General features: G+C 38.8%; 1 protein-coding gene across 3 annotated transcripts in view; it reads left to right on the top strand.

Annotated features, from left to right (window-relative positions):
* Positions 1 to 13,973, top strand: part of ERBIN (erbb2 interacting protein) — a 112,223-nt gene that overhangs the window by 61,278 nt on the left and 36,972 nt on the right. For 2 of the 3 annotated variants that reach the window (XM_063127997.1, XM_063127995.1), the window contains exons 8-18: positions 107 to 170; positions 1,043 to 1,117; positions 1,742 to 1,886; positions 4,383 to 4,455; positions 4,765 to 4,894; positions 7,103 to 7,218; positions 8,885 to 8,954; positions 10,611 to 10,710; positions 11,330 to 11,451; positions 11,948 to 12,118; positions 13,778 to 13,957. In XM_063127997.1, the coding sequence (XP_062984067.1) occupies positions 107 to 170; positions 1,043 to 1,117; positions 1,742 to 1,886; positions 4,383 to 4,455; positions 4,765 to 4,894; positions 7,103 to 7,218; positions 8,885 to 8,954; positions 10,611 to 10,710; positions 11,330 to 11,451; positions 11,948 to 12,118; positions 13,778 to 13,957 (1,246 nt within the window). The remainder of the gene's footprint in view (positions 1 to 106; positions 171 to 1,042; positions 1,118 to 1,741; positions 1,887 to 4,382; positions 4,456 to 4,764; positions 4,895 to 7,102; positions 7,219 to 8,884; positions 8,955 to 10,610; positions 10,711 to 11,329; positions 11,452 to 11,947; positions 12,119 to 13,777; positions 13,958 to 13,973) is intronic. The other variant, XM_063127996.1, reaches the window with a different exon arrangement.

The following is a 13,973-nucleotide window of genomic DNA, read 5'->3' as shown; positions in this document are numbered from 1 at the left end:
GTATCTAATGCTGATTAAAAAGATGCATTAGTATAAACACAAGAAGATTGGATGTAACTGGTATTTTTCTTAAACCTAATTCCTTATTAATCCTTTCCCTTTCCAGAACCATGAACAGACTGACTCAGCTGGAGAGACTGGACCTGGGAAGTAATGAATTCACAGAAGTGGTGAGTTCTAGCTAAGTAACACAGCTTTTGTAAAACCTCTTATCCTTAAATCTATTTTAATCAATGTCAAATATAAAAATCAGCTTAACTGCTATCTTACAGAGCAACTGTTGTCTCTATCTTAATGCTGTAAGGAATCTATTTTTAAAGCTGCCTGCTTTATATAGCTTTCAATTCCTATTAGTGTAGCATTTGTGAAACACATTGAAAGTATGTTCATATGCACTTAAACTACAATCAGGTAGTCACATGTCCAATTATGCAAATATGAGAGCTTTATTTTAATGATTAGCTATTTTTTCATGTGTCTATGTAATGAAGTTTGTTCTGATAGGTTATAGAACGCTGTCTTTTAAATCTGGAAATTGATTAAATGCAACAGATAAGGCCACTTCACATAGGCTGCTCCTGTCTTGTCATTGATCAATTGGGATCAGGGAGGCCCCTAGGGTGGAGTGTTTCCACTGGCAACTTAAGACACATTTGTTTGCCTAAGCATTTCCTGACTGCTGGCATTGCCAGTTATTTCTGTTTATTTTAATTAGAGTTTATTATTTTATCACTGTTTTATTTTATTATGGTTTTATGTTGTGAACTACTTTGGGATTTTAAAAGAAAATTTAAAAGTGGTATAGAAATTATCTGAAATAAACATAATAAATAAGTAGATCACTGCAACTCAACAAACATGATAGTTGGCAAAAGTAAAGTACTTAGAGCTTGTGGCAAAATGTAGGAAGGGTGTGTGTGTGTGTGTGTGTGTATGTGTAAAATATACAGATCTTAATATATATAAAATAAAAGAAATTGGTTAAGAGAAACTCAATGTATTTTTGGTAATAAATTTACTATTTTTGTTTGTTTTTTAACAGCCTGAAGTAGTTGAACAATTAAGTGGGTTAAAAGAATTTTGGATGGATGGTAACAGATTAACTCTTATTCCAGGGGTATGTATATTTAATTCTTCTAATGTGTTATATTTTTTATGTTTAGTACAGCCACCATAGCAATTAAATGATATGTATAAATGACATTTAACCAGATGTGTTACTTCATGTATCCATGTGTTTTCACACTTGCTTCCTATGAAATATGATCACATGTGGTAAAAAACAACTAATGATTGCCTCTGCTTAGACTCAAGAATGTTAACTGTTCATATAGAAATAAAATATGCATGAACATATTATTTCAAATGCTCAGTATTCCGAAACATGCAAATGAATACTTAATGTTGCATAAAATGAAATTTAACTAAAAATGTGCCCATATGGGTGAACCTGTGAAAAAGCAGTGATGTTATTGTGTCCAGCTCTTTATAAAATTATTGCTTAACTTGAATTCAAGAAAGGCAGGAGTAGGCAGTGTGTTACCCCATATTTGGTCTATAAATCTCCATCATCCCTTTGTAGCTGGACAATGTTTTGAGATGTTACAGCCTTGACAATCATAGCAAATAATTTAGATAATATAATAAATAAGTGAAAATACAGAATTATGTTTTTATCTGCAGAGTAGAAAATATTTTAATACAGAAGCTTTTTATTTCACTTGTACTTCTATACTTTCAGTTTATGGGCAGTTTGAAGCACTTGACCTACTTGGATGTTTCCAAAAACAACATTGAAACTCTTGAAGAAGGAGTTTCAGGATGTGAAAGTTTACAAGACCTGCTGTTATCTAGTAATTCACTTCAGCAACTGCCAGAGTCTATTGGTTTGTATTGTCCAATGTTAACTATAAATACTTCAGAAAATCGCATTTATTTTTCTGACATCCTGTAGGCCAGAAATTCAAAACATGTTTTTCATCTTACACAAATTCACATTTACAAAAATGCATGTGTAGTTTTTTTTTTAAAAAATGTAGTCATATATTAATTTTAGAAGACTTTTATTATGTTGAACTAGTGATAAAGCATTAACCAGACCAGTGTAGTGTAGTTGTTAATGTCCGACTAAAACAAGGGGAACCCAGGTTAAGGTACCCACTCAATCTCTTTGGACCAGTCACTGGCTTGGTTGATGCGATCACGTTGGGGAATTAAGCCATGGTGGTTTATTTCGCCTGTCATGCATGCTGGTCGTGGGCAGGAGGAACATCACCCAGAATCCTAAAACAGCCCATGGGTTCTGGGCGGCTTCTTAAACATGGCGACAAACCAACTTGGCTGGGTTTGCATGACATGGCAAGCTGTGCTGGCTAATTATGCAAAGCCCCTTAGCAGATGACCAGTATGTGCAGAGGGTGAAATAAGCCATTGTTGCTGATTTTCTCCAGCATGATTGTGCAAACCTAGCCACTGCCTCTCAGCCTAACTTACATCATGGTGTGTTGTGAAGATAAAGTGTGTGGGGGAAGAACCATATGCACCACTCTGAGAAAGGGCAGGATTAAATGTAATAAAGCTAGACAGATATAGTTTGATTGAGTATCACATAGATTTGCCAAGATAATGAAGAAGATGAGATACTGGCTTGCTAGTGGCAGAGTAGTTGGTCTCCCAACCCGCTGTCCTGCTCTGGCTGCAGCAGGCTCTAGATGCAGTTCAGGTTATAACAGAGGTGCTTTAAAACCAAGCCAAGGTCAGAGCACAGTCAGTCAGCCAAGAGGATCAGGCAACAACTGGAGCAGTCACAAAATAGGCAAGAGGTCAAAACACAATTAATCAGTCAGTATATCATGCAGAATCATTAGGCAGTCCAAAACATTACGAAATGGGGCATCAGGCAGAGGCACAGTTCAGGAGACAAGGCACAAGGCAGGATGGCTGATTTCTAATGCAGGGTGTTAATCCCAAAGCCTGCTGGATCCCACCCAGAGCTCACCTGCAGTAATCAGAGCTCTCCTTTTGGAGCCCTACTCCTAAGGAGTCACTTTCTCCTGCGGAGACCTTTTCTGCAGGTGGGCATATGGAGCCCTACTCACCTGTCGCTTGAGGTGACGACGCTCCCGGGGGTCAGGGAGCTGCTCAACCTCTGTCTCAGTGGCAGAGTCCCTCTTTCCTGGCAGCGATGGCCCTGCAACTACCTCCCCCAAGAGCTCAGCCTCAAATGGCGGTCCCTGGTCTGGGGCATCGGCTTCTGGGGCACCCTGGGCTTCTGGGGCCTTTAGCTCCTCCTCTGAGGAGGACTCCTATGCGTGACACCCACAGTCTTGTCTGGGTTACCTCAGTCTTCTCTGACTTGTTTACCTTCATCCATCCCAAAACAGCTTCCAGACACTAGTTCAAGAGTCCCACAGCTTCCCTGGGATGTGCAAATGGAAATGAGAGGTAGAGCTGAGTATCATGCACATAGTGATGACACTTGGGCCCATACCCACTGTTGGCTTTGGCCCTACCCATCACAGACATGCGGCCCTCTATAAATTCTCCACGAAGGAACACAGCCTTTGTCAGAAAAGGGGTTGCCCACACTGTGTCAAGGATTGTTTTGTGGAAACCAAATCACCTTTTCCCTAATGGCCACTAGAAGAGGATGAGAATATAGCATCAGTTGACAACTTGTATCCCTGTGGATTCCTTTGAATAAATTGTAAGGCAATGTTTTTGCTCTGCAATAAATATTGGGTTGATTTTGGCATCAGCTAGTCTAAAACATTCAGGCTTGCTACCTGTTAGTCTCGCATAAAAGTGGAGAATATTGAAGATTTTCTGGGATGTTGCTATGGCTGTCTTTGATCCCCCTCCCCCTTGGAAAGGCAGAGTTGGAAAACCAGTCACCTCTGAAGTCTACTCTTTTGAGGACCATACTCCACAAGTTTATGCGACAAAATATGGGTTAGAGATGAGCCACTGACACCCCCAGGTCTAGCTGCTTTTTCTGTCATTGTTTGCTACACGGACTGGGGGCAGTAGCAGGAATAAATTGCATCTTACTTGTGCCTGTGCCTCTGTGTCCTCTGCTACAGAGCAGAGTGCCTGTTCTTCTATGAATACTATTTTACTAAGGTATTCAGTACTCTGTGGAATGATCTCCCTCTGACGTACATCAGGCCTCAACACTGGCATGCTTTAGGCATTTATTGAAAACATATCTGTTTACCTTGGCTTTTCCCCAGCCATGAGCCGTCTTTGAACCAAGCTTTAATATGATACTTTTGTGATGATTTTTTTTCTTAGTATTTTTCTAAACTGCTTCAGGATTTATTCAAATGAAAAACAGTATATCAATATTGCTACTAAATAAATAAATATTTGTTTTATAACAGGTTGTCTAAAGAAATTAACAATTCTTAAAATTGATGAAAATCAGCTAATATATCTGCCAGATTCCATAGGAGGGTAGGTATATATTCCATCTTACCTAATACCATGTAGCTACTGCGTATTCAGTTTCATCATTTTCTGGTTCATACTCCAGCATATCCATTGCACTTCAATGAGTTTGGGTGTGCTGCAGTTGGATAATGAATTTTAGCCCATATTTAAAAGGGGTAAACATCAGCAGCTACAAAGTTGTTCAAGTATCACTGTTCAGCATTTACATTACATTTGGATTACACATTGATAGATTCTGTTTGTATTTTACATATTTGATTTTAAAACTATTCTGTGAAAGAAATCATGTTTAATTTATTAAACTTTGTTCAGGTTAACGTCAGTTGAAGAACTGGACTGTAGCTTCAATGAGATTGAAGCTTTGCCTTCATCTATTGGGCAGCTCTCTAATATAAGGACTTTTGCTGCAGATCATAACTTTTTAACCCAGTTGCCACCAGAGGTATGCTTTTATTCGTTAATCTAATTTCTCTTTCTTTCTCTCCCTCTCTGGGTGTATTTGTACAGTCGCATAGGGGGAAAAGCCATTGCGGCTTCTCCCTCCTCACATACTGTGTGCGTAACCACCATTTCCATTATTCCCCATGCTGCAACACGGGTTGGCATGTCATCTGAAACTGGCATGTGGCAGGGGGTGGCTTGTGTTACATGCGGTGGGTTGTAGGGTGGGTACAAAGCCACCTCCGCTGGACTACACACTGGAGATTGTCTGAACCCAGTGTCTGTGTGTATGTCTACATGTATGTTTAGGTTTGTAAGCCTAAACGAATTGCATGAATTTTAGTTACACCTTTATTTCTATACATTTCAAATGAAATCTTATTATGCAAGCTCAGTTGGCAGAAAGATATTCTGAAACAATACTTTATTGTCATTGAGGTGAAGGAATGCGTAAGATGTAGACTTGTAAATCATGAGGCTACTCACCTGGCAACTTAGGCAGTTCAACACAGTCAGCTCAAAAATAAGTAAACCTTGAAGCAAGAATGCTTCACTGGATGAGATATAACAGAAAGAGAAATCTCAACGCGTCCTCAGTTGTGCAGTGAATCCAGCCTCATAACTGTAATGACGGACATGCATATGAGCGAGTCAGACGCTGGTTCAGCCATCAGTCTTGCCCCTTCAAATATGCTTCATGTGGACTGCATACATACACATTTCATCTGTTCATCCATCTCCTTATAAACAAAATGTTTTATTTAAGAAAAAAAAGTGTATAAAAGGCTCTGGGGATTGCAGGTAGGTGAGTGTTCCTTGCTTACTTCATGGTAAGATAGCCAATGAGCACTGTGCATAGAAAAAAATCTCTTTTTTTCCTTGGAGAGAGGAGTAGTTACATTTGGAATTGATGAACTGAAGATTCTTCCAGGCAGTGAATGGGGGTGGAAAGTTTTCACAGAAACCTTTCCAGTTTTAAATAACATTTTAAAATCAATTAGTAACATAGTGAATGAGTACAATGTGAGTCAAATTGGGCAGCTGGAATGGATACCATAGTAGTAAAATCTGAAATCAGTATTGCAGTTAGTCCCCGAAGTAGTGAAAGAAGGAGTGAGGGAGACAGGCGCAGGCAAAGAGAATATCAGGACCTGCTTCAATTGGATCTCCCTACCCCCACAGGGCTAACTGACATCATCTGCCCTGTGGGAAAGGAGGATTGAGGGAGATAGGATCTGGCAACGGAAACATCAGGGCCTGCTCCAGTTGGATTCCAACCAGGGCTATCAGACATCAACTATTCTGCAGGAAAGGAGTGAGGGAATCAGAAGCTGGCAAGGAGGCAAAGCAGCTGTGTGCATTTAAAAATCCATCCACAAAAATGGGCTATGTGCAGATCACCCAGAAGTGACTGCACCAAAATCCCACTTCATGGGTATGCTTTCTCTCTCTCTTGTGTGTGTGTGTGTTTGTGCATGCGCACACACACAGCACCCCTCTGATACAGATAGGAGCCATCCTTCCTTCTCTCACACACAATGCCCATGAAAATCTCACTTTGTGCTTGGAATCTTAGTAAAAGAAAAAAGACCCATTTACTCAGATGGGATCGTTTTTACTAATGCTGGGGGTGGGGTCTTCATGGGGGTCGTTTGGGCAGAGGTCTAAGCTTTTGATCTCCCTATGACCCCCATGACAGTCTCTCTTCCCCTTGTGTTATGAAGTGGCAAATAGATGAGGGAATTCTCACCTCTTAGTGCTAGACGTTTTAGCTGCTGTGTCTCTATGGTGAGGCCTCTGACCAAAAGAGCACGACTGGTGTAGCTTGATTTCACTGGCAGTGGCCTTAATTTGGTAGTGTCTATGGCTCAGCACCCAAGAGTGTCTACCTGCACCCACATGTGCAGGTAGACAGAATACATGTCATCTCCTTATGAAACAAATAGTTGCCGTGTGGAACAGAACATCCAACCCCCATGATATTACAAGTATGAAGGCAAAAGGCTGTCTTCATTTCCTCATCTCCACCCTGACCTTTCTTGTTCTGTTCATTTCACATTCAAAGTAAGAAATTCACCTTTGAATTTGTGTGTATGTGTGCCATATTTTAAAAGAAAAGAATTGTTAAAAAGATAAACGTATGACTAGAAATGTTATGCAATTAGTACTTTGAACTTCTGCATAATCAAGTTTGCTTATTTATTTTTAGATTGGAAACTGGAAACATGTAACTGTTCTGTTTCTGCATTCTAATAAGCTGGAGTTCCTCCCAGAGGAAATGGGTGATATGCAGAAATTAAAAGTCATCAATCTAAGTGACAATAGGTTTGTGATTTTCATTCTTTTGTATGAATAATGAAGCTTCACTGAATAACCTTAGGCCAGTCAATATTCCTCATCCTAACCTCTGCCTCTCTCTCAGGGTTGTTCTGAGGATAAAATAGTGGTGTGGGAACACACAGCATTTTGAGCTCCTTGTATTGGAGGAAGGTGGGATAATGGCATCTAAGTAAAATACAGTATTGTTGTAAAGGTGTTGATTCTTAATGGTTCTTAATTTGGTAGTTGCTTCCTTGGGGAAAAGGGCATGTGTATAACTATTTAGTCACTGTGATTTGCATTTGGACAGGGCTGGGGAGAAGAATTTAAGAGGGCCACAGTTGTTTAGGTTGGTGCTGAGAGGAGACTAGTGTCTAGGTTGCCTATGAGAAAGAGATTGACGCTCCATTTGTATTGGCACCATGAGGGGAAAGCAATTGGAGTCAGGAAGGATTTTTTCTCCAGATAAGCCTTGCATGTGTTTCTATACCCTACAGAATGTGGTGTTGAATGCTTGCTTTAAAACATTTACTGCTGTTTGCTTTGCTGCTGGCATTGTTTATAAGGTATGCCTGCTATCTGATTAGAAAAAGCTACTGGCTGGATTGTGTGGGTTAATCGCTGGGTTGCTGTACATATGAGGCTATGGCTTGTGTTGTGTTTGTGGATGCCACACTAGGTGGCTTTTCAGTCCTTTACAATTTGCATTCTAAGTTGGACACATAGAACATACACTTGTGGGAAGCAATGTTCACGGGTTGGCAATGAACCACGGTCGATGATTGCATAAAGGTACAAAGGAGTGTGGAATCTCAGATGTTAAGAAACATTTTTTTTTCAGAATCAGGTGCAGGCTGAGATCCAAAGAACTTTGAAACTGGTTTTGTGTGCTTAATGGGGATTTTGGGTTTGATCAGCAGCTCTCCTGCTTCATAGAGACTTTTTTAAAAAACAAAGGTTGAAAAGTAGGTTGATATGTCATAGAGACCTACTGTTAAAATATGAAAAAGTAAGAATAAAAATCATATTGGGAACGCCTCATGTTACCCGTTAGATCTCAGCCACAGTTGGTCCTTGTGTATGTGTTTTTCTTTGAAACATTTATAGGTGCACATTGACTTGATTGTAGTTTTTATTATTTTCTCATGCCAGCTGTATTGAAACTGAATTGTAAATAATCATTATATTTCCATAAGATTGCTCTCTGAAGAAACATTTCTGTAGTACCTTAAGACTTTTGAGCTCCTGAAATGTCTCTTGTAAAGTAAGAAGCCAGTGGGAAGAGAATGAAGTAGATGGTCTAGCTCAGCAGTGAAGTACATGGCCCAGCTTCAATTACTGCCATTGGTTTAAACAAGCAAACAAGAGCATCTTGGGAAGCATTGCTAGCAAAGATTTGGGAAAGCTGCTGGCAGAGAATGTTATGCTATGGATGGGAGAACTATAGAAAGTGCTCAATGTATTGCAAAATAATAATGTACACAATAATTTATGCTGTAAAATAAACAAGGCCTCAGGTGTCATAATTATTAAAATTGCTTAGGATATACAAACTTTATACCACCCTTATATTATTGATCTGTTGCCAGTAGATAATGATCCTACATCTGTCCTGCTCTTAGATAAACATTTGTCTTGATGCCCACTCTTGTTTTACATGTCTTATTCACAGACTAAAGTATCTGCCCTACAGCTTTACAAAGCTGCAACAGCTGACTGCCATGTGGCTATCAGATAATCAGGTAAGCATTATTTATTTTTAATATGATTAAATATTTTGTATTTCTTCAAAAAAGAGCATATTTTAAAAGTAGCAGTTAGACTGAAAGCAGTGACATTCTGAAGTCACTTTGGGCTCAAATTTAATCTCAGCTGCTAAATTTGGTATTTTCCCACAAACTAATAGGACTGAGCATATTGCTCTTTTTTTGACGAGCAAAAGAGCCTATTGGTTAAAGTGCACAGCAATGTTGGTGAAAGGACTGACATTAATATTCTGCAAAGTTTTAGAACAATTGAGATTATTACTTAACCACAGTAAAGTTTGTATGCATGTTCTGTGTAGTTAGACATGCTTATGTCTGGCCAGAATGTATGACAATAATAGTGGCTGTTGTCTATTTGCAAGGAGTAGCCCCTTCACGTACTTAAAAGTATTGTGCTCTCTCCCTTGGTACTACCAGTAGTAAGAGTGGCAGTGAGTATATGTTACAAAAAGAGAAGGTAGGCATGAGCTGAATAGTAGCAAATAGTTTTTTTGCTTTCACAGTTGTGCAGTGAAACAAAGTTACCAAATTAATTCTTAGGACAAGACTCAAAGAAGTGGGCATGAGTGAGTGAGTTAGAGAACATGAATTATACACACAGACAGGACTTGCTCTGTGTGCTTACAGTTCCTAATGTTGAAGAGACAATTCATTCTTAATTCTGAGACTTTACTTATTTCTTTAACAGTAGGAATGGCTCTATTATACATTAGTTTCTGGATATGCATGCATGTAGTTCTTCCTTGTTTTGCCTCCATACCCACATGTACATATCAATCTGGATTCCATAGATTTCTTCCCTTTTTGAACTTGTATATTTTTTTAGAAACTGATGGGTAAGTGTCCATCAGACATGGTTAGACATAGTTCTTCATAGCCATTGTATAAAAGGAAAACATTCTTTAAAAATATTGGATGAAATTTACACAATGGGACTTTCTCTGCCTCCTCTCCAACAACTCCACCTCCCAAACTTTGCTCCAGATGGTCTCAACCCTCTGGAGTAGATTTCATAGGGGCTGCTTAGGGGAATAACCCCCTTTCATTTTCACTGATAGAAAATATTCAGTTGGTGGGAGATGCTAATTGGATACATCCCATCCATGCTTGTTTATCTTAAGATTCAATTGCATTGCTCAGCAAGATCTATAAAACAACCACATTTTAACGTTCTGCAGCCAGGAATACTCCCTGCTCCCCCACCTCTGCCCCGTCCCGCCGCAGCTGACTTGATGGCAGAAACTCACAGTAGGGAGCTTAATGACGATTCCCTCCTTTCTCACCAATGTCAGTAGTGACTCTGGCCGTCTTGGCCTCAGCAAAGAGCAACCCATCAACAAAGAGCACTTTGTTCGCTAAAGTTAGAACTACCAGTACACACTTCTCTGTGCATTTAAAAGCTCTTTTTAAGTTCATGCTATATTTTGGATGTTTTTATTATATGTATTTAATATTTACTGTTGTTCCCCGCCTTAATCAAATGGAGAGGCGGGTAAGAAATTTTTATTTATTTATTTATTATTATTAGGAATATAAATATTCTGATATTAAAAAGAATTTCACTGTTTTTTCCTATGTATTACATACATGCATTCTTAATTGAATTCTTACTCTCTTTCTCTGCATTCTCAGTCTAAACCTCTCATTCCCCTTCAAAAAGAAGCTGACCCAGAAACACAGAAAACAGTGCTTACTAATTATATGTTCCCTCAGCAACCAAGATCTGAAGATGGTAGGAATCTTATTTTTCTATTTTCAAAAATACTACCTGATGATTAAGAGGGAGTATCTATTTAGATTTAATTTATTCACATTACCTAATCTCAGAGACTGTAGGCAAAACATGTAATTAAAGCTCATGAACTGGCCATATTAGATTTAATAAAATCTTTGTGAAAACTCTGGGGTCTTCACCTGTATTCACCCTTCCCAGAAAGTACTTATCCAAACAGGGTCTTTTTGTAATGTTTCTGAAAGATCTTTGGGTTTTGGCAAGTTGCAGGGTTGTGAGACAGCCATTTAAAGCACTGCCTTACAGGCTCATAATATTGTAACTTGGGTGTGCGGCTGATATTCCTACAATAGTGTCCTCTGTCTCTTGCACTGAGCAGCCTTGGCCATATACTAAATAAGCAAAGAGACTGCAAGATTTGGCTCAGATTAAAAGTAGCAGCAGTTGAGTGTTATAGTTCCACACAGTCTTGCTCAGTGTCCCCATATAAATATTGAATGGAAAGAGGAAACAATATGCAAGTCAGTGCACCACAGAAAAGAAAAGAGGTTAATAAGTAATGCTTTTATGTAAGTTACCTTATTTGCTCAGGAATCATTTTTCCTTTCCTTTGGTGTAGTTATGTTCATATCTGATAATGAAAGTTTTAATCCTTCACTGTGGGAGGAGCAGAGGAAACAGCGCGCTCAGGTGGCTTTTGAATGTGATGAAGATAAAGATGAAAGAGAGGCACCACCCAGAGTATGTAACTGCTTTAATCTGTCATTATTTATTTTATATGATCTGTGGACAAACTTTTACTGCAGTGGGTAACCTCATGGCATCTCTTTCACATTTTGTATGTTTGTGTGCAACTTCAAGCTCTTTGAAACTCCTGAGAATCGTAGCTTTCATTTAGAAAATTACCAAGAGTGCTTTGTATAGTCGGATGGTGTTCAAGGGCATGGCCCAAAGGCACATGACATAGCCACCTTGCTGGGTCTGATTAGTGCCTGAATGACAGACTGCCGAGGAAGCCCATGTGTACCACCTCTGAATCCCATCACTGAAAAGTGCTGACATCAAAACACAAATAAATAGGTGTTTTCCCCATTCATTCAATTACTGGGGCATCTCCATCCATAAAATGAAATGTTTCTTCTATCACATGGCTGATGTTAGTCACAGTGATGGTCAGAATTTGCAGCACTAAATGCTTTGTAAAGTGACTTCTAAAAACTCATTTCTTTTTACTTAGGAGGGTAATTTGAAGAGGTATCCAACACCTTATCCTGACGAATTGAAGAATATGGTCAAAACAGTTCAAACAATAGTACATAGATTAAAAGATGAAGAAAACCCAGATGATGCTAACAAAGAATCAAAGCAAGAAGGCCAGCAAATCTCAGTGAAGGATGTAGGTGTAAAGGTTAGATTCAGTATTCTGATACTGTCATTGTTTTTGTGAAACCTAATATTTAAACCATAGCGGTTTTCATGTATGACCATAAATGATTGCAAAGAGAACTTAAAGATCTTATGAATTACACCCTCTGTATTCTACAAAGCATTCATCTAGCCTGGTCACATTGGAAATATTAGACTCGAGTGAGAGTAACAGTTATGAGTGTGTTGGGCACTATTTAGAATGTAGCTCGAGTAATTCAGTAGATTGTCTGAAGCTCAACAAGGGGGCATTTCTGCTTTCAGCATATTTTTTTCTCTGTTGAACTTTGCACAGTAAAATCAAAGGAACCTCAGGCGTGAATGATTTCATCCCTACTTCTCCATTTCATTTATATTAGATTTTTAGAATATAAAACTGACAAAAGAGTTTTGAGCTCCTGAAATGTCTATATATGAAAAATTCTTCATATATTGAAACATGTACTGGCTAATCTACTGGTCTAGACCTTCAAATTCATGCATAGGTTTGATCTGGGTAGGCCTTTCAGCCAAACCCTCTTGGAGTGAGGCTAATATGTTGCTTTGAGCAGCAGGATACAAATGTAAAATGCAACAAAGAATTAGAACTAATTGGCAACAGGGCAGCAAGAAACCTATTTACAACTAATTTTGTTGTCTAATTTGGTTTTTGATTGTCAAAAGAGCTTTTACCAAATTTTGACATATTAAATAATGTTTAGTTTTGAAAAAGAAAAAAATGATATTTTCACAGGGAGAAATGATATTATAAAGGCCTAGTAGAGAGGGTTGAGGAGTCAATGGTGTAGTTAGGTAATATTAAACTCTAGACTAGCAATATACGGATTTTGTAAAATCCACTCCATCTGCATTTCGTGGATTCCCTGGTGTGTTTCATTCTGTTGTCCACTCATTGACAGAATCAGTTTTTTTCCCAGTTTCCCAAATTTGCACATATTCATATTTGTGCAAATTCATATTTGTGCAAATTCATGCAAGAAAATGTGCAAATCCCCCCCAAATCTGAATGTTCATGCTTTAGCCTATTAGGAAAATGCACATTTTTGGCTAGATTTGTTTTTTTTTAATTTTACGCATTTTTCTAAATATGCATAACATTCTGGAAAGTTTTTAAAAAACAACAACAGCCCGCTGAATCTGTGAGACTAGGAAAAAGCTGGTTCACTGCAGAATCTGCAGGTCGGATCCATAGAAATCCAAACACATTTGATTCTGTTGTGGATTTCTCGAACACCCCTGCTCTAGATGTAATGGTCTTGTGCAGGGACCTTTCTTTAAATGGTTGTATAAATAACTTCACTTACTTCAAAATGTGGTGGGACAGCTCTCCTGCTCATTCTGCTGAGTGAGGCCCTGGTTGTCTGTCCCAAAGTCCTTCCACGAGGGCACCACTATGCATGGGATTAAAGGTATAAGGACTCCTACTTAGTTCTAAAATGTAACACAAACAGAGCTGCCGTGCTGGAATTGCTAGTGTTTGAGCAGGTATTTGAATCTACCTGCTACTCACATCCATGCCTTCAGATATGGAGGAATTTGGTAGCCACCACCTATACCCTCCTCAACAAATAAATGTGTTTTTCTTTTCCCCTCTTTTGGAATGTTTTCTCTTACAATGTTAACATCTTTAAATCTTCCATAGACTTCAGAAATGACTCCAGCAAGGAGCAAAGTAGAAAGTGAGCAGAATATGATGGGGAACTGCGTGCAGAAGCCTAATGAGCCAGATGCTGAAAATAGCACTGGAAACTTGCAGATGAGTACTCAAGTTAAAACCTTGGAGAACACAAAGCCAATTACTAATCACGAAGATACTCCTGAGGTATTTTATTTCTATG

Source organism: Elgaria multicarinata, chromosome 6 (genome assembly GCF_023053635.1).
Source record: "Elgaria multicarinata webbii isolate HBS135686 ecotype San Diego chromosome 6, rElgMul1.1.pri, whole genome shotgun sequence".
In the NCBI taxonomy this organism is placed as follows: domain Eukaryota; kingdom Metazoa; phylum Chordata; class Lepidosauria; order Squamata; family Anguidae; genus Elgaria; species Elgaria multicarinata.
This window is presented reverse-complemented; position numbering and strand designations above follow the sequence as displayed.